The following is a 20,093-nucleotide window of genomic DNA, read 5'->3' as shown; positions in this document are numbered from 1 at the left end:
AGTCCATGAGAGCAAAAAGATAGAGGGTATTTACTGGGATCCTCCTTGTCCATTATTTTAACTCGCATTTGTTTTGTTCTGACTCTTCAGTCTTTGCATATTTACAACTATGATAGGAACAGCAGGTATGAATTATTTATTCAATGCTGAATCCTTTGACTCACATTGGGAAGCCCTCATTTAGAAGATATAGTATGAAAATTATCAAACTTAAGGGCATGCATGTGGAAATTAAGAGCCATCTACATACAGCTAAGAAAGTCTTTATTAAATTTTACAGTAAATAAAATGCTAAAAATGTAAAGAGAACATTGAATTTACTAGAAAATTAACAGACTAAATTGGTTTGCTCTGAGTTCATGAAGTTAAGATTTACATTTTTTTTTAAATTTCAGAATGCAAAATTATTTCTGCTTGTTGGTTCGTTGGTCTGGGAGATCAAATCCGGGTGCTTACACTCCTAGGTAGAGTGATTGACAATTTACCAAAACTCCTAACTCTATGACAGGCGGCAACACATCTCTATAATAAAATGTACAAGTTCCAGGATGCAGAATATCCTTAACTTAAGGGCAGATGTGAAGAAAGATTATTTTCATTCACATTTCAACAAACGTTGTATTTGCCTTGCTGTTCTTAAGTCTTTCTAGGTAAAATCAGGGCAAAATTTGGTATCAAAATACATATGGGTGAGTTTTTTGTTGTTGTTGTTTTTTGCTTTTTGTTTTTTTCCAATGGGTCCTGCAGTGACTGCAAGGTTTCCTGGGCAGTTGAGAAAATTCTTCCTAAGAAATTAAGACAGCAGAGAGAGAGAGAGAGAGAGAGAGAGAGAGAGAGAGAGAGAGAGAGAGAGAGAGAAGAAAACATAAACTAGCTATGTCAAGTGTAAGTAGACAGTATCAAGGTAGTCATGAAAATTAGCTGATCTGCGGAGGTAGGCACCATGCAACTGTACAGCACTATATCTGAGGTTTCTATGTGCTCCGTCTGTGAAAGAACTTTGAGTTTCATTTCCAAACGAAAATGCTGGTCACTGATTTTACAAGTAGTCTGCATAAACAGATGTTTTCCCAAATATCTCAAAACTGAACACTCCACATCTCTGATAGGGAAAATCAATTTCCTCAGAAAATGGAGAAAAAAGAACCTTTGATGTCGATGCCTGGCAGCACCCTAGTCAAAAGAGATGATCAGGGAGGGGGTACTAAGGCAGCTCCACAATCAAATGCCACTTTACTGCCTCTGTGCCATTCATGTTCCAACCTGAGCCCCCAAGCACAGAACTGCTTTCAGTGCGCTTGAGGAAAGCATGCGGTAACAGACCCTCCTGAAGAACCGTTACAAGCTGACAAGTCGGAGTCTTCTATGGAAATTTAGGTTTCTTTGTCAAGCTGTATGTTTCCATTCCAGTTTTCCCTACCATATACCTCTAACGATATTGTACTTCTAATCAATATCCTTATTGTCTTGAATATTTTCATTTCAATATTTTTACTATTTTCTAGGATGTCTACGCTATTTTGCATTAATGGATGATTTACCTGCACATATGCCTGTGTCCTTCTTGCCTGACTAGTCAAGAAGAGGCCAGAAGAAGCCATTAGATTCCCTGAAACTGGAGTTATAAATGCTATTGAATCATCATATGGGCGCTTGGAATCAAGTCTATGCCCTCTAGAAGGATGGCCAGTGCTCTTGACCACTGAGCCATAGCCCCAGGCCTTGATCTTTAATGTATTAATTTTCATTATCCCTTACAATGCTTTCTGGCACAAAAGATAATATTTCTGTCATTCCACTTCAAAATAAATATTCTAAAGTCAAATAAAAACAAACAGATAGAGAGAATATTAAGTCAAGGAAAACAGACTTTTCATCAGTTAAAATTATATTAAAATTCTTAAAATCACAATAGTATTTCCTTGGGCAATTCAAAAGTAACCTAGATATTATGGAAATAGACAAGAGTGTCTACGTCAGTCTCCTGTCATTACTGTCCCTCAGACACCAGAATAAAAATCACACCATATAGTTTCTCCATATTTAAATAACATTGTGGACTATTTTTTCTACAACTGATTAAATGTAAAACACAGCAAACTGAACGCATGGAACAAACATGGGAGGTACGGCGTGCTTTCAGGATGTGGCGTCTTGCCATTGACCACAGCAACTTGGAGCACAATAAAGTCATTGAAATAGTTAACAGATGTTAGCCGCACTTGAAATATAAAAGTTCTATTGCTAAAAATTATGTTGGGTCAGATGAAACTTTGGCTCTTGGTCCATAACTTAACAAACTTGGCAAATGGAGAACCGGGATCCAGAGGAAAAACACACAACTTCAGGGCCACACACTCTGCATTGTGTCGAGGCTCATAAACCACTAACAATGTGTACCCGGCGGTAAGGTGGCTTGAGGAGGCATTAACACAGCACTTGATACTTAGAGAAATCTGAAGTCAATTTTCAGCTCTACTAAGCTAAAAAATATAATGATTTCTGTAAGAGCAAATGATCAGGCCTTGTCCACCCCCAGAAGGACGTGCACCGGTGTTAATTCCCAGCTTGCAGTTGAACAAATGCCTCGTCTTGCCTTCCACCGAATTCATGGTCTACCCACTGATAAACTTTCCAAAGCATATCTCCTTTCCCAGCTCTTTCTTATTTACTTCCACTTCAGAATGCGTTGGCACTGATGATGCTGTGATGAACTGGGGCGGGAATGGCTCTTCTCTTTCTCAAACCATAAACTCATTCAAGTCGTGCTTTGAAGGAGGCTTGGGCAACCTTAGAGTTTGTGGTTTTATTCACTGCCTTGCAAATAAAGTCCCCAGCTTCCATCACTTTGTGGAGATCCACACCCTGCAAAGGAAAAGAAAAGACACCAGGTGGGATGGGATAAGAGTCAAGAAAAGAAAAAGAAAAAGAGAAAAGGATGAAGCAAATCTTTTATCTCACTAGTAGTTGCTTAACTCTTTAAAATGAGGAAAACGGTTGTACATTTATTTCCATGAACAATGCAGGCAGTGTTTTAGATTTCTCCACTCCATGAAAATATGATACGCAGAAGACACCTCTGAGTAATAGTACAATTCGCAAACATATCTAATGTTTAAGAAGGATAATCGTAGAACTTGAAGAAAGAGAGAACATACAGCAATGGATTGGAGACGTTTACAGTTAGAAACTGAATTGGGAAGAATGATATCTTTATTATATATAAAGAAACAAACTGGGTAAGTTTATATAGATTCTCCGGGAAAGATGAATTGTTGTGGTTTGCCCTGGAGTTATCTGTATTTTGATGCTAATTTCATTGCCCCAAGGACAGCTGCCTAGTCACTACTCAGGACTCAGGTGACTTCACCAGAACCTTCTCCCCATTGAATTTGTAAAATACAGGTGAGGGCAGGTACAGGATAGAAGGAGGCCTGTCATTGGATGAGCAGGAAGGATTGGCAGGAGAAAAGTTTGAAGGAAGAGGAGGAGACTGGAACGGAAGAGGAGAAACAAGAGGGATAGGGAGAGTAGTCAGGGTGGAGAGAAAATGGAAGCTGAGTTAAGATTCCACTCTGTGTATTTACAGGTTGTTATTAAAGTTCTTAAGGGATGGATGTGTACTGGGCTTTGTGTGTTTAGGTGGATAATTAAATCTTATCAATTGGATTAAAGGTTATTGGGTTGTGTGTTCTTTTATGTGCATATTTAAGTGTAAGGGAGTGTTGGGCAGCTAGTCTGGGCGGCCATGGAATTGGAATATGTGCTTCTGGCACGATATCCAGCAGATATCTTGGGGCACTGCAGTGTAGACCTAGTGGGGATAAAAAATACCATTTTATTTTTTGTAGTTTTTCAACAACAATGAATGCCTTTTTTTAACCATACACAGGCTCAGAATTGTGACTCAGTATGAAGTGGGGACCGGTAAGGCAGAGAACATGAACAGTATTTAGTAAACAATAGCACTTACTGTGCCTGATGGTTTGTACTGTCTGAAAGGAAGTATCATAGCAACAGAGGCTTAGGAAAATCCATGAAGGAAAGATCATAGTTGATCTGAAGGCCAAGAAAAGGGCATGTTCCTCACCCAGAGGCCTTGCAGTAGTAAGAGTGTTTTGCATAGCACACTTGTGACGTGAGAGGTGCATTGTGGGAATGCCCACTATAGATTTGTCCTCACAACATCTCTTGCGCCTTTACATCTTACTTCATTATGAACTGGAAGCTGTGAGGACTAGCAAGTAAAATTACTCTCTGCTAGTAAATTGCTAGTAGCTGTTTTAAATAGTTTTCAAAATCTGATTTCCTCCTAAAATGGACAAGAATAAAATTTCATAAAGCTTTTTATAACCTGTTTACCTTAATTTTCCTTTCTAGACATATTTTGGAATGTTCTTTGTTATCTTTTTAATAATGGTCAAAGAAACATTTTGTAAAACAATTCTTTTAAACATTTTTTTCTTTCACAATATGGGCATGTTTTCAGGGTAGCAGCCCTCTTTTTAATTTGAGAAATTTGGTTTTGACACAGAACATCTGAGTCTACATTTTAATTTAAATTCTTAACCCAATGTTACCTTTTCATTATGTCTTACATTTCTGAATTAAATCCAGTAAGGGTTCGATGGAATAGTTTTGTCATTAATGCTCCTCTAAACGTTGTACAAATTCCATTTCTAACAATTATGTACAGACAATATTCTAATATTATCTCAAGAAAGAATTTTGTTTTGGTCTTTTTCTATTTCATTTAATAACTGATATGACTATAGAATTATTATGTATTTAATCTTAAATCATTTATCAGATGTCTAGAAAGCAACATCGTATGTTGTGAGGTTTCACACAGATTGTGATTCATTGAGCTCCATGAAGCTTACGTGTTCATGGGCAATTACAGGCCCATGAATACAAATTTCTGTACTATACTTCTGTCCATGGAGCAAGATATGCCCAAGTGTTTAAAAAGACCAAGGAACTCATGAGGAAAGTGTGGAGAGAATGTGCTGGGGAAGAGGCTGTGGGCCGTACAACTCAATTCATGTTTTATGTGGTAACTCTAATGAGAGGCTATGAGGAGCACTGCAGGTAACAAAAAGCAATACAAAAGGCCTAAAAAGAGTTGCACAGTACATGTGGAGTTTGGGGAGGAGGAGAGCCACGGTATGGGTAGGTAACAATGGGTGAACCAGTCACAGATACCATTTGTAATTGAGCAGGCCAGAGTGTGTTTGCAGTAAGCCTTCTTTTTGGAGGAAATACAAGCTCTCTGGTAGGCGCTGAAGCAGAGGCATGGTACGGTGGCCTTGCAGTACAGACAGCCCTGCAGTAGGGATGGACTCCAATGCAACTAGTGTAAGAGACGATCGTTCACTCGCAGAGACAGGTCCTATAAGTGCTCGAACTTGGTAACTAACTGGGCCTGTGACTCATAGTGACCACGGTGCACCACAACCTGAGAAATTCTCAGGGTGGCATTTGATTTTCTAGAATCTGGCATTGAAATCTAAAGTTACATAACATGTTGAACACTGGCTGCTAATTAAGCGTAATTCAATCATCCAAGTTCCAAGAAAGGTTCAATCTCTCTTCCTTTTAGGCCGCTGCCTTCTAAAACAATGAAAGAGCAGATAAACGCTCTATTCTGTTGTTTTTAGACAACAGCTGTTAGTCTTTGGTGTCAGGTAAAATCTCAGTAAATATTTCCTAAGCATCTGATTGTTACAGACACTGAGCATGAATGAGTTATAATTGCATCTTGGCTGCATAGGAAGACAAAAGAATAAACAGTATCATGCTCTAGGGAAATACAGAATCCATTATAAAAATACAGAATCCAGGGAAGCACCGAAATCCTTGCAGCTTTGCCTGGGGTACAGAGAGACTCTAGGTGTGACGTTGTTGGCTTTCTCTTACTGTCTAGATGAAATGGGGCGTGATGTAAAAGACCACTCAGAGCCATGTGAAAGCCGTGAGGAAGAAAGTGGGATTACAGATAAGTTAGATGCCATGGGGGCCGTTGATGTAATCACAGTGAGACCGGAGAGGCAAGAGGAGAGAGAGGCCAATTTCTTTTGTAAACTAACTGATGCTTTTATGGTTTGGGTATCCAACCATCTCGGAATAGTTCTCTTACCTTTCCTAGTTTAATGGAATATTCTCTGTGCTTATAGATTTTGTTACTAATCATAAAGAAAGCTCAGTGTTAGCTGCCGTCAGTACAGGCAAGACCTGTATTTTCAGATATTTGGCAAAAGGTTCTTTGAGACTCAGGGTCTTACATGTTAGGTTTAATTAACCTCGCCCTTCGTTGACCATTTGCAAGGTGTCAGGAGCCCCAGGCCAAACGAGTCCCAACCTGACTGAGGACCATCTCGTCATCTCTGGGGATTCACGCCATAAGCAAAACTGCAAAGTCAAAGCGTTATAATCGCGAAGATGCGAGCTCTTGCACAGTAAATAAGCAAAACCAAAGCAGATAACACGTGAAGACATACTTCAGCGTTCACAAAGCTTTATAATGTGGAATGAGAACATGATTAGCAGCGTCGCCACAGCAGTACGGATGGGCAAAGTCCCTGCAACCCTTTCATTCTGGTTTCCTCCTGGACAACATAGCAAATAGCAAACGTGTAATGAAACTTTGACTTCAGCTGTTTTTCAAGTGGGAGAACGCATTCCTGTCCGAACATGAAAAGAAAGCATGGGGTTTGAGGATACATTATAAAGAACTTACTGTATTGAGCCCCATGCCATTAAGCATATATATCAAGTCCTCAGTGGCTACATTCCCAGAAGCACCTTTTGCATAAGGGCAGCCACCTAATCCAGATACAGCCGAGTCCACCACGTTAATTCCCATCTGAAACATAAAGCAGGACAGCTAAGGCATGTGCGCGTATGGGGTATGAATCACTCCTTTCCATTTTACCTGTTGTGAAGACACAGAAAGCAGTCTGGACATGCTATATGCTATGTGAAGTCACCTCTCACTTGTTGCTAGAATCATCCCTGGAGATTCCCTTTTCTAAGTTTGTCTCTTAGACCAACAAAATCTGCACTAAAAGTCTTTGCAGCTGGGCCAGTTTTACATCCAGATTGAAAAGGTATGGCTTTTGTCTGTTTATCCCCCGTAAGTGTACAGCTGGCATGCTCAGAGCTTGGAGAACAGCTAGTTCATCTCTGGTTCTACAGATTCTCTAATTTCTGCACTGACCTTTAGAGCATTCCAACACTACAGCTCAGAATCACAGTCACCGAAGACTGAGAGTTGGGTCTAGGTTTTAGACATGAGGCTTGTATCTGTAGTGGGTTTTGTGGGACCCATTTACCTGCTAATTCACCAGACTTTTGTGGGAACAATACTTGACACAAAGACTCTGGAACTAAGAGGTATTTAAGAGGCATTTAAGACCCTCACCTACAGCAGATCACGTCCCCTGATCACATGCTAACTGATCACAGCAGTTGTAACGTTTTGTGTGTGTTACTCACAACTCTCACGCGTGCAAAGATGTTCCCATACCCTCCCCACTTCACAGGGAGAAACCTCAGGTTTCTTGTGTAAGTGCATGGTCTGGTGGAGAATTCTCTCTACCCAGAGAACACCCGCTCTGCCTGTATCCACAGCCTCCGGAAGCTGCAAATTTGCATAGATTGGGTGTGTGCGCTTGGGATGCAGAGGACAAAGAGTTTATGTGCTGATACTAGGAAAGATATACAAACCAAGACGGCAAGGAAAGTCCTGGGCCTCAGCTCTCAATAATATAAAAAGGGATTTAGGTGGGCCATTTCTCTGGACAACTAACTTGATAATGAGGGCTACAGAAATACTTAATCAATTCTTCACCCACTACACTTTCCAGCCAACCCATTTATTGGGATTTAATCCATCCTCCAAAAAAGAGACAGAAGTTTCAATAGACTTGAGTACTGAGAGCCCACTAGAATTGCTTATGGTCCCTTAAACATACTAGGGGCAAGTCATTCCCCAAAAGTAGTTAAAGCGCTTCTCTAATGCTAAAGCTCTGAGTGTGCCTGTCACTTTCTGAAGCTGGATCCCTTATTCACTTCCTTCCTTTCGATCTTGGGCGTGCACTTGTTTTAATTTTAGAGATGTACTGTATTCCGTAATGCCAAGACGCTAACCATGTGTGAGGACCAAACACTGATACCCAGAAAAGCAGAGCGTCATGGGAAGATTTGAGGTTGAAGAGGTAAAGAGCTTGTAAGGTGTAAGGGCAGGTAAGATAAATTATTTACCATCACACAGGGTGCTGGGCAGGCAACTGCCTTCAGGTACCCAGGCGCATATGGACCACATAGAGGCAGACACAGAAGCACACCAGCCTCATGGGGTTAGACACATAAGTCTACAGACTAGACTCACAGCAGGCTCTTGTAAGTAGAGGTGAAGGTCTCTGACATGAAGATCGTATTTATAGAAAACACACACGAAGTGGCAGTCTACGGGGAATCCTATATAACGGACTACATTGATGTAAGCCATTTTGTGCTGATTCATAGCCCTCCAGATGGCTACTGTTAGGTATCACATCCAACACCATATAGCCACACATGCCGTGTTGGCCAAACACAAACTGGACCTTAAACCTTCTGCTCTAAACACCATGGCTTTTCCACACTTCAAGGAGAGTGGTTTTAGTAAGGAGAACTCAATAGAGGGTAAGACAACAAAAAGCCAAAGCTTCCAGTATGGTGGGTGTAAGGCAGCATCTGACCAGCCTGTGGATGATTCACTCTCAGGGGATACTCTATGAGGCTTTCCCTAGAGATCTCACACACACACACACACACACACACACACACACACACACACACACTATTAAATAAACGAGTAAATAAATGCATAATTTTAAAAGGTAAGATTTTAGGATCTGAAAGTCAACAAAAATTCCCATTAGTGGGAATTTAAATTGTAATTTTATGACAAACAATTATTATCAATATACAATATGCTAAAAATTACTTTTCTTAACTTTTTATCGATTCTTTGTGAATTTCACATCACGCAGCACAGTCTCAGTCATCTCCCCAATGTTCATATCCACCCTTGTAACCTTCCCCCATAACAACAAAAAAACAACAACAAACAAACAAACAAAAAAACCAAGATAGAATAAAAAATGTCACAGTCGTGTGTCACAGTGTGTCACCCAGTATAACCTTTTGTCCACACATCTTTACTTGCAAATGAATGTTCATTGCATTGAGTCATTGGTCTGTTTTGAGGCCTCTGGCTTCTGCTACACGCGCTATACTGGATCCTCAGGGGATTCTTCTAGGATAACCTGTGGTTGCCTTATGTCGTGGAGCCCTGGATCTGAGCCTGGGAGGTAGCTCAACTGACCGACCCGCCAGCTCACCAGCAACTGCATCACCAGGGGGCGCTCCCCAGCACTGCCCTACCAGTTCGTCAATGCCACAGCCCGCAAGGGGCAGCAGCAGCCTTCCGGCTCTCATTCCCTGCGCCTGTGCCTCCAGGGCCAGCTCCACTGTGCTGCCCAAGGGAGATACAAGCCTCACTCTCCTGAGTGCTGCAGCCAAGTTCTGAGTGCCTGCACTCAGGTTCTTATGGGGCCAGAGCTCCTACCTGCTACAACCAGAGAGGGGCACCAAGAAATTCTTTATCAAGGATATCCTGTCTTGAAATATTTTACATATCATGTGTAGATAATTAAAATATTAAAATCAAGTAAATATATACATACCTCTGTGGAAACATTATCATGTTTTTAAGAAGGAAATTTATAAAACAATTAAAATGCCATATAAATAATTTAAATTGTGTCTATAAAATTGAATGATAAATGCTACAGAAATTTAACTAAGGGAACAAAGTTGCTGTTGAAAGGATGTGTACTATACAGATTAATGTGGTGTCATGTATGTATCTTAATGATACATACACCAACATGTTAACAATATTGTTAAGCATTCAGAGTGTGGTTATTCGTAATTTTTATTTCACAGTTTCATGAAAGTAGGCTGCTTTTAAGCTCTGTTTGTAGCTGCATGTGGCCCTAAACTTTGGCTCCTATTCCCTTTACCCCTCGAGTGCTGGGATTACAAGCAAGAGCCACCCGTCTGATTTTATCTGATGCTGGAAACTGAACTCAAAAATTCTGACATGTAAGTAGATCACTTTAGCAATGGAATTATATTCACAGCCCACATATAATCTCTCTCATTTTAATCCTGTTTTCTTATTCTCAGTGACTTACACTGCTCAGTGCAGATAACAGAAAACAAAATAGCTTTGTGCGAACTGGTGAGTCAGGGTAAGATATTAATAAATACATAAGGATGATATCAAACAAAACACCTGAATTTTCCAGTTAACATTATTTCACACAGACTTGTATCCTAGGAGTCTAAGACTGCAAGGATCACCCACATGGTGTTCTAGGAAAGGCAGACATAATCTGGGTGACTAAACTGGAGAGGGTTGCTTGCCTCTTCTCTAGTAATCAGGTTAGCTCTGGACACAGCTCCCAGAAAACTTTAAACCACAGAGCTTAATAAATTGCTTTATTTTAAAGCAATTTTAAAGAGTCTATTCTTTATATTACTCATGAAAAGAAATAATACATAATTGGATCCCATGCTGGGCATACTGGCACACATCTTTAACCCTAGCACTCTGAAGGCAGAGCCAGGTGGATCTCTGTGACTTTTAGGCCAAACTGGACAATATAGCAAGTTTCAGGGTAGCAAGGCTACATAGTGAGACTTCATCTCAAAACTCAAGTCAAAACAAAACAAACTCCCTTAAATATTCGAGGTCACTGAAATGGCTCATCTGGTAAAGGCATTTGCCACCACCCTGATGTTGAACCTTAGTCCCACATGGTAGATGGGGGAGGGGGGGAATCCAATAATTTGTTCTCTGACCCACACGTGTGCCACAGTAAATGTAAATGTAACTGGGGCTGGACAAATTGCTCAGTGGCTAAATGTGCTTCTTGTTCTTCAGAAGACCTAAAAGACCCATCATGCCAAGAAACCCACATTGAGCAAGTCGTTACTACCTGTAACTCCAGCTCTGGGAGATCAGAAGCTCGCTCCTGCAGCTCCTGCAGCTTCTGTAGTACATGGCATACAGACACACTCACATACACATAAATGAAAATTAAAAAAAAAATAAACGGGTTGGGGATTTAGCTCAGTGGTAGAGCGCTTGCCTGGGAAGCGCAAGGCCCTGGGTTCGGTCCCCAGCTCCGAGAAAAAAAAAAAATAAATAAAAAAATAAAAAAAAATGAAATAAAATTGGGGCGCTGGAGAAACAACTCAGTGGTTAAGAAATTTACTGCCTCTTCAGAGGACCCCGATTTGGTTGCAAACACCCATGTGAGGTGGCTCACGGGTTGTAACTCCGGCTCTTGGAGTTCCAAGACACACTCTGAACTCTGTCAGCACCTGCACAGACATGGTATACAGAAACTTGCACTGGCACAATTTATGCATAAATAAATAAATGAATCTATAATGAACTCAAATACCTTTAAATCTTTTTAAGAAAAATAGCGTGATTTTGGAAACTGTTTAAACGTTACTCAAAAGCTCTTAATTCTCGATTATTTCTACTGTCTAAATAATTCTCAATTATATCTTCTGTTTAAATAAAAAGCTTCTCAATGGGCAGTTGTGATTTAAAGATTACAGTGTTGAGCTATGGGTGGAGGCTCCTGTCTGTAAGTTCAGGAGGTAGCTGGTGACTTGTTAAGCTCAGGGCTCTCTAAACCACACAGAATGACTTATAGCAGAAAGTAAAAGAAAACATACAATCGCAATATGTATACACATATTAAAACATTACATCATACCTCATATGTATTCATATTTGTGTAATATATGTCTTGAAAACATATATGTGTGTTTAAGAATAGAAACAACAAATATTACACTCTTTTACTTCTCCAAAGTTACTGCAGGATTGTCTTGTGGTTTGTATAGCAAATGGGAGGACGACCAGAGAGTAAACCAAGAAGAAGAGCATTATTTGCTCTATTGATTATTATAAATAGAGGGGATATGTGTAGACTTTATGACTAAATTCTTATGATTATGTGTAGTTGAAAATAATGCACTTCGGGAAGATGGCCAGCATTAGGAGATTGTCCTGTCTCTCATCAAACACAAAGCTTCACTTAAGACAGGTTCCCGATGGGTGGATTGTACAAGGGTGTGTGTGTGTGTGTGTGTGTGTGTGTGTGTGTGTGTGTGTGTGTGGTACACATCAAACTTTTCTGACACTCTAATAAAAACAAAGTACTTGTTTTTTCATCTCAGAAGCACTGTCCTTCATCTTGAGATGAACAGCCACGTGGTGGCAGTGTAACATTAGAATCCCCCAAGTTCATGACTTGTGTTCACGAGTCACTGGGTCCCACTCAGAGTGTACAGCTAATATGTAATACAATTCATCAAGTAAACAACTTTCTTATGTTTAAAATAAATGTAAAATTAATGAGGCTACAGAATGCACAAGGCCACAGCTAACATATTCTTGATGTGTTTGCTCACTTCTTCCTCTGACTTGAAATAGTTATTAACTAAAACCATGATTCCACTGACTAGACAAAAACTCCCGGTGCTCATAGATCTTCGAGTAGAAACAAAATTTATTAAATCGTGTGTCCTGCGTGCTAAGAGGTAACCTATTGGAATCCAAAGAGAAGCAATTTTCCCAGGACCCCAAATACAAATAAAGCAAAGCAAACTAAACAAAAATATTCAGCTGAAACCTTGTTATTGTCCTCCATTCACTCTTTCTCCTACTAATCAATAAACCCCGTGACCTCACTGTGGTTTCCACTGGCTTGAGCTCTGCAGATTGTGCAAAATTGATATTAATAGTCCTTTCTAGAAAGTTATAAACAGGACAAGATATATCATAAACGTATTGCTTCTTTACTAGAACAGTAGATAAATTCTGAGGCATGCTAATTTTACAAAATGCCAGATGCTCAAACCATGCGGAAATACTAATTAACTATACAGATGTACTAATTAAAGAAAGGTTTGTCCATAAGTAGTGCTTAGACATAATCCCCCCAAAATATGTAAGTGTGTTTACATAATGGAAGCATAGCAAACAAATTTAAAAGCTTCCTATTTTGTTTTCAGCGCATTCCATGCAGTCTAAGATTTTAGGCATTTAGGTATTGAAGTTATTAAAGTCTCAAGGAACACTTAACATTTTGGCAATGTAAATTTTTTGAAAAAAAATCTATTCTTTTGTTCTCTAAAAACTAGCATCCTTTTAAAATCTACATGTTAGATTTAAAATACTATTGCTAATATTGAAAATTATTCACTTTGGATTGAATACATGTTCATACAGGATAAAATAACAGAACTGTACTCATTCGACCAGGAGAGACGGCTTAGTGGTAAAGCTCCTCTTCAGAGTACATGCGTTTAGATCTCAGTATCCATGTTTGTTGGCTCACAGCTGCCTGTAACTCCCACCCTAGAGAATCTGATACCCTTTTCTGGCCTCAGGGGACACAGACGCAACACACACACACACACACACACACACACACACACACACACACACACACACACACTTAAAATATATTATTAAAAAAGTTATCGCCATTTTCTGGTAAGTTGGTTTTTCTTTGTATTCACCATAGCTGGTGTTCTCTCTAGTGGATGGCTGCAGCCACCAGTGTTATTACTTCTCTTTTCTAATCCCAACATCAATAATGGATCATAGCATCCTTTTCAGTAAGCCCAGATCTCACCAAGAAATGCTGGTCAACCATGTAAATTATAGTCCATGTGGAACTATGGTCCCCAAACAGAGAACTCCCATTTGCCATGTGTCTGTATAGTAAAGGTGATCTCATACCTTGATAACCATAGGAGATAAACAATTGGCACCCATGAGTAATTCTCTAGGTTTTGGCCAGCCGATATACATGTCAATACGAGGGTATCAGCCATTCTATGTACACACATGCATGTATGTATGCACATTTAGGATTGAATGTGGTCATCAGTAAAGCTTTCATATGATAGACATTAGACTTTGAAATAAAATTTCTTAAACTCTTTCCTCTTGCTGTAAAATAGGTTATATCATACTTTCACTAGTCATATTAAAATATAATAGTTATATTAAAATAAAAATAAAAGCAATCAAATAAATATATATAACAAGGAAATTGACCATTTTGGCAAGTCTGAGAAAATATCAAAGATATTAAGAAATACTTATGTTACTTTTTACAGGGATCGTACACCTCACAATGGAGAAAGTTCCAGAGTACCATGTGAAGTGGCTGATAACACATGTCCACTTGATGGATGAGGAAACTGAGGGTCTCGGAAGGCAACCGGGATGTGTTATTTCACATGATTAGAATGAGACAAAGGAAGGGCCAGTTGTACATTGGGACTGAGAGAACCAATTTACATTTGTCATGAACTAAGGGACAAGCTCTGCCAAACCCCTTTACACCATTCCTTCTCTGACCTGAAATATCACTCTGTGATGCGGTGTGAGCTGAGAACAGAGCACTGACAGGTAAGAACCCTTTCCTTGGGAGATTGACTCCTTCTTAGCAATGTCATCAAGACATTCCAGGAAAAACCCACTTGCCCCCTTCTTGTATTTCTAGGAGGACAGCCCAAGAAAATCTCAGAAAATGTTGACATAGAGTTTGCTCAAGGTCAGATAGTCTTTGTACTATTTCTTGTAAGAGTAGAAATCAGTTCTTGTTTTAAGTGCACAACAAGGAAAAAACAGTTAATTTATTAATAGAGACTAGTATGACACAATTAATAATTTCAAAGAATATTTAATGATTTTAATTGATTTTTAAGGAAACAAAAGATAAAAGAACAAGATACTCTGGTATGTATTTGCATTTCCAGACTATAATAATAAATATATATTATAATATTAATATTATATATCACATATTATATAGTATGTATTTATATAGTCTATGTTTCTATATTGACATAATATATGATACTATATATTTTAATATTCAATAAAAATGTAATAATAACTGGTATATAATTGTGTTTTCTCTGTAATAATTACATATGACAGGTACTTAGGGCAAGTGGGCTTTAGTAGTGAATGTTTACTCTTTTTTCACAATTCCCTTCTGGCAGTACAATAATGACAGAAGCACTTTGATCTAACTCAGCCTCTCACTTACAGATTCCATTCTGTAAATGATCTCTTTTAGTGTTATCTATTTTCTTTCTAACTTTGTGTATATTGAGTGTACACTCCAGCGAGCTTGATGTAGCACTTCCGACATGTACATAATGTCATGTCCAGCTCCGTTCATACTCCTGTCCCTTCACTGAAGAAACATTGTCGGCTTTTCTTTTTTTTTGAATGAATCTCTTCATTCTTCATCCACAATCCATGGTTTCTAGTATATTAATATAAAACTACTATACCAATGTCCCATAAACACAAGGATTGTGATATAGCCATGCTTTCAGTTAATAGATAAATATAAGGTATATATATATATGTATATATATATATATACATACATATATATGTCTGAGCCTCCACATTACCAATTCCTAAGTAATCACTAAGGTTCAGGCTTCTAATGCACACTTCAGAAGCAAGAAACAGACCTGACATAAAAAAAAAAGAAAATCTCATATGTCAACACCAAATGCTACTTCCTGACTTGAACATTTAAAAGTCAAAAATAGTCCGAAGTTCTAGCTTGAGGATTTATGTGCTCTGGGCCAGAAAGTCAGCATTTTCCTTTGTGAACACCAAAAAATATGCATTATTTCAAGTCCCAAAAGGAAGGTTAATGCATAAAAAAGTTTGGACACCCAATCGTCGTAGCTTTTCACCAAAACCCTGTTTCCTCTCCTTTCGGGATCCAGCTACACAACAGCACTTCGCTGTGCTTAAACGTGTGAGACTGTGCACGAGCAACAGTGCATGAGCAACAGAGCACGAGCGACAGTGCATGAGACAGTGCACGAGCAACGGTGCACGAGCAACAGTGCACAAGGAACAGAGCACAAGCAACAGTGCACGAGCAACAGAGCACGAGTGAAAGTGCATGAGACAGTGCACAAGCAACAGTGCACAAGCAACAGAGCACAAGCAACAGCGCACGAGCAATAGCGCACGAGCGACAGTGCACGAACAACTCAGTGTGAGCCATTTCTCAGACAAGTGTTTTCAGAAACTACGTGGCTCTTTGCTTTCAAATAATCAGATGTGGATGACATTGAGGTCTTCAGAAATGGAGAACCATGGGCGAGAAGACACCTGGGTTCCTAAACAATCTTGTGAGCACAGAAATAGACAAACAACATCAACGTAGGTAAAGCAAAACATTGAGCCATTATCCAGCCTGATCTGCAGTACGATTCAAAGCTATCCAACTAGAACACAGTTTCTAAGTTCCTAGCTACCATCTGCCTCTGGCTCATTGCTTCCTGTGGCCTACATTTCTGGTCTCTCTTTTTTCATGGCCGCTCTTTTGTTAATTGGCTAATTCTTTTTATTATATTTTGTCTAGAATGGTAACTTAATATTTTGACTAAGTTATTTTGTGGTTGCCTCTTGCTATAATGCCCTTCTTTAATTATAGTTGCCTTCTATAACTGTGACTGTGGAAAGCCTCACGACTGGTTTGCCTTTAACTTCTTTGTGTATCCATTACCCTGCTTTTCACTTTTGCGTAGATCATCCCACAATGTTAATTCTATTTGTGTGTGTGCACACACGTGTGTGTCGTGTGTGTGTGTGTGTGTGTGTGTGTGTGTATGCATGCGCGTGCGCGCGCCTATGTGTTACATGATTATGAGTCCTGTTGGCTGTTGCCAGCAGAGGTCTGAAGAGAGTGTCAGATCCCCTGGAGCTGGAGTTACAGGCAATTCCTAGAATCCTGGTGTGAGTGCTGGGAACCAAAGTCTGAGCTAACACATAACTATTGAGCCAGTTATCTTATTGCTCCAGGCCACTGTTAAACCAACTAAAACTCGGAATTTACTTTACTATTCCATTTCTGGGCTCTTGGGAGGAACATGTATAAGAGTGGCAGAGATTTGGGTCTTTGTCTTAGTGAAGAGACAAAGTGTGTGTGTGTGTGTGTGTGTGTGTGTGTGTGTGTGTGTGTCTCCAAAAAGAAAGACAAGTAAGAAAAAGAGAATACTACAAACCAGAGTAGGAATTTTCCCCTAAACATTTATAGTACAGTGATAAATATTGCAGAAAATTAAGAAAGGTAACAGTCAGGGTACCCACTGGTTTTCTATCAGTGACAGACTCTGAAATAAATAATGTCATCATTTTGGCTGAAGGGGGCAAAGCTGTGAGTAGATTTAGAACCGAAGAAAAGGTGAAGCCCCACCTCTTAATCAAGAAGCCGTTCACAGTGATAATGGCTGGAAGATGGTTCTCTTAAAGAAAGTGGTCTGACTTTTCAAAGGCAGGCCCCATGCTTAGGCGTAGCTGTCCAACACAAATTGGACTCCATATTTTAAATGTTTCTTTCTTTTGTTTTGTTTGTTTTGAGAGGGAGGGAGGGCGAGGGAGAGGGGGAGAGAGAGAGAGAAAGAGAGAGAGAGAGAGAGAGAGAGAGAGAGAGAGAGAGCACAGAAGATGGCTGGATAGGGACTGGGTACAAGGGATGGGAAGGAGATGGGTTATGGAATGGAAAAGAATATGAATATGATAAAAATTACTCTGAATTTTCACAGACTAAGTAAAAACATTTTAAAAATAAAATAAAAGTCTGTGTGACATAGCTACTGGGGAAAGGACATGTTATGCAGAATGGTGACGTCATAGAAGTGAAGGTAGCCTCTCTGAGTGGCAGGAAGGAAGACCATGGAAGGCGTTTAAGCTAGAAGTCACAGGTTATGTCCAGTTTAAAGAGTGGGGCCATAACATAAAAATCATAACAGAGTTCTTATGACGAGTGACCATGGAACAGGCATGAAGATGAGCAAGTGAATTAATAGAGAAAACTGTGCTTTGGGGGAAAGTGGGGTAGAGAGATGAAAGTTCAGAGTATAAAGCAACGAGTTGCTGGATCTCCTGAGAAAAATAAGTGACAAAATTTGTCAAAAATATAGCATTTGAGTTCACACTTCAATGTCCAGAAAGAATTCGACCATCTCAGTTTGGCTCTCTGTCATTAGCATCAGCCTCGGCCCTCCGGTGAAAATACTCACTGTACTCCATTAACTTTGTACAAAGCTGGGGAGTGGAGTGGGGGACAAGAGAAGTAGACAGCTATGTAACTGTGTATGTAGCTGCTACAGGGGCAGAGACCATGGCGTGCCTTTTTAACGATCTAAAAAAATCACAGAGTTTTACCATCAGGTGATAGCCCTTCCCCCGGCAACCCCCAATCCCCACCCTGGCACCCACCAAGTGCAACCGCTCAGTTGATTAACTGACTTAGAAGCGAATTGAGCTGCTGCTCTGTGAGGCGGCAGGGATCACAACAATTTCAGCTAAGGGCTGATTCAGAACAGGCCTTGTTTCTGGCCTGTTTCTGGTAAGAGGTAAATAACTTCCAATTCTGAAACAGATGCTGATGGGAGGCCCCCTAACGCTGAAACGACGACCGATTGCCAATAAACACCGGCAAAAGACGGAGCAACAAAGACGGGAATTGATTAAAGGAGAAAAGCGCTGGAAATCCTGTGTTTTGGATAGAGGGTAAATAGTGCTACCCATATTGACAAACAAGAGCAGGCTTATGAGACTGTGCAGAGCGGCTGTCTGGAAGAAGTCAGGGCAGCAGGCAATAGATTAGCTTGAGCATCACTCTCTTAGACCTGCACGCTATGGCATAATACCCAGAAAGTAAGTGTAAGACTATGATATAGACAACTCCCAGGTACAAGTGTGGCTGCACATGGAACAACTGGGGTTGATCCAACACGCAATACAGCACTAAATCGCCACACATTTGAGCATGGAAAAATAAACAATTCATTTTGTTTTACACGTCCAATACCTGCTTTCCCCCCATGGATATGAACCATATTTTTCTAAATATACATTCTAATCAGAACGGGGTTTTGGAAATTGCTCTGCAAGTGCGTGTGCGCGAGTGCGTGCGTGCGTATGTGCGTGCGTGCGTGCGTGCGTGCGTGTGTGATGTGGACTGAAGTTGATGACTCTTCACTTGGGGCAGTCATATGTCCACCTCAGATCTGAAACAGGGCAAAAGCAAATGGTTTCGAGATCTCTCATGCAAAAACTGCAGTCAAGCACAGGCTTGTGAGCCGTGGCAAGCGCAGAGCTTCAGTCCTTAGCAAAAAGGGAAGAAAGCGGGGCGGAACCAGAAGTGAACCTTGAGTTCTTCAATCCCTGAAGCAGCCCCATTCTTCTATTTATAAAATTGTATCTACTTAGAGCTGTACTCGCCTGCTTTCAACTGCTCAATAATGGTACAAGGGTTGCTACAATCGGTTACCATGTTTGATAAGACATAGCACTGGGGCTCAGGATTGAGTGGGAACATAGTTTCGCAATCTCCGCTCTCACCGGCCTCCTTCAGTAGGCTTTCAGGAGCCACCAGGAGGTCTTCTCAATGCACAGCTTCTTTTTAAAGAATCAGGAGTGGAAAAGGTGTGTGGGTTCATTTCTGGGTCTTCAATTCTACCCCACTGATCTACCTGCCTGTCTCTGTACCAATACCATACAGATTTTTATCACTATTGCTCTGGAATACTGCTTGAGGTCAGGGATGGTGATTACCCACAGAAGTTCTTTTATTGTTGAGAGAGTTTTTTTTTTTGCTATCGTAGGATTTTTTGTTGTTGTGGTTTTTTTGTTTTGTTTTGTTTGTTTTGTTTTGTTATTCCAAATGATTTTGAGAATTGCTCTTGCTAACTCTTTGAAGAATTGAGTTGGAATTTTGATGGGGATTGCACTGAAACTGTAGATTACTTTTGGTAAGATGGCCATTTTTACTCTATTAATCCTGCCAATCCATGAGCATGGGAGATCTTTCCAGCTTCTGAGATCTTCAATTTCTTTCTTCAGGGATTTGAAGTTCTTGTCATACAGATCTTTCACTTGCTTGGTTAGA

At 40.0% G+C, this 20,093-nt stretch overlaps 1 protein-coding gene across 5 annotated transcripts in view; it reads right to left on the bottom strand.

Annotated features, from left to right (window-relative positions):
- Hmgcll1 (3-hydroxy-3-methylglutaryl-CoA lyase like 1) overlaps positions 1-20,093 on the bottom strand; it is a 162,052-nt gene that overhangs the window by 31,771 nt on the left and 110,188 nt on the right. For 2 of the 5 annotated variants that reach the window (XM_063265886.1, XM_006243415.5), the window contains exon 8: positions 248-2,865. The exons of 1 other annotated variant lie outside the window; for it this stretch is intronic. In XM_063265886.1, the coding sequence (XP_063121956.1) occupies positions 2,755-2,865 (111 nt within the window). In that variant the 3' untranslated portion in view covers positions 248-2,754. Of the gene's footprint in view, positions 1-247; positions 2,866-6,739; positions 6,866-20,093 lie in introns of those variants that run through there. 2 more of the 5 variants (XM_063265885.1, NM_001276472.2) reach the window with 2 other exon arrangements.

This window comes from Rattus norvegicus, chromosome 8 (genome assembly GCF_036323735.1).
Source record: "Rattus norvegicus strain BN/NHsdMcwi chromosome 8, GRCr8, whole genome shotgun sequence".
Classification (NCBI taxonomy): domain Eukaryota; kingdom Metazoa; phylum Chordata; class Mammalia; order Rodentia; family Muridae; genus Rattus; species Rattus norvegicus.
The sequence above is the reverse complement of the archived record's forward strand: the minus strand, read 5'-3'. Positions and strand labels throughout refer to the sequence as shown.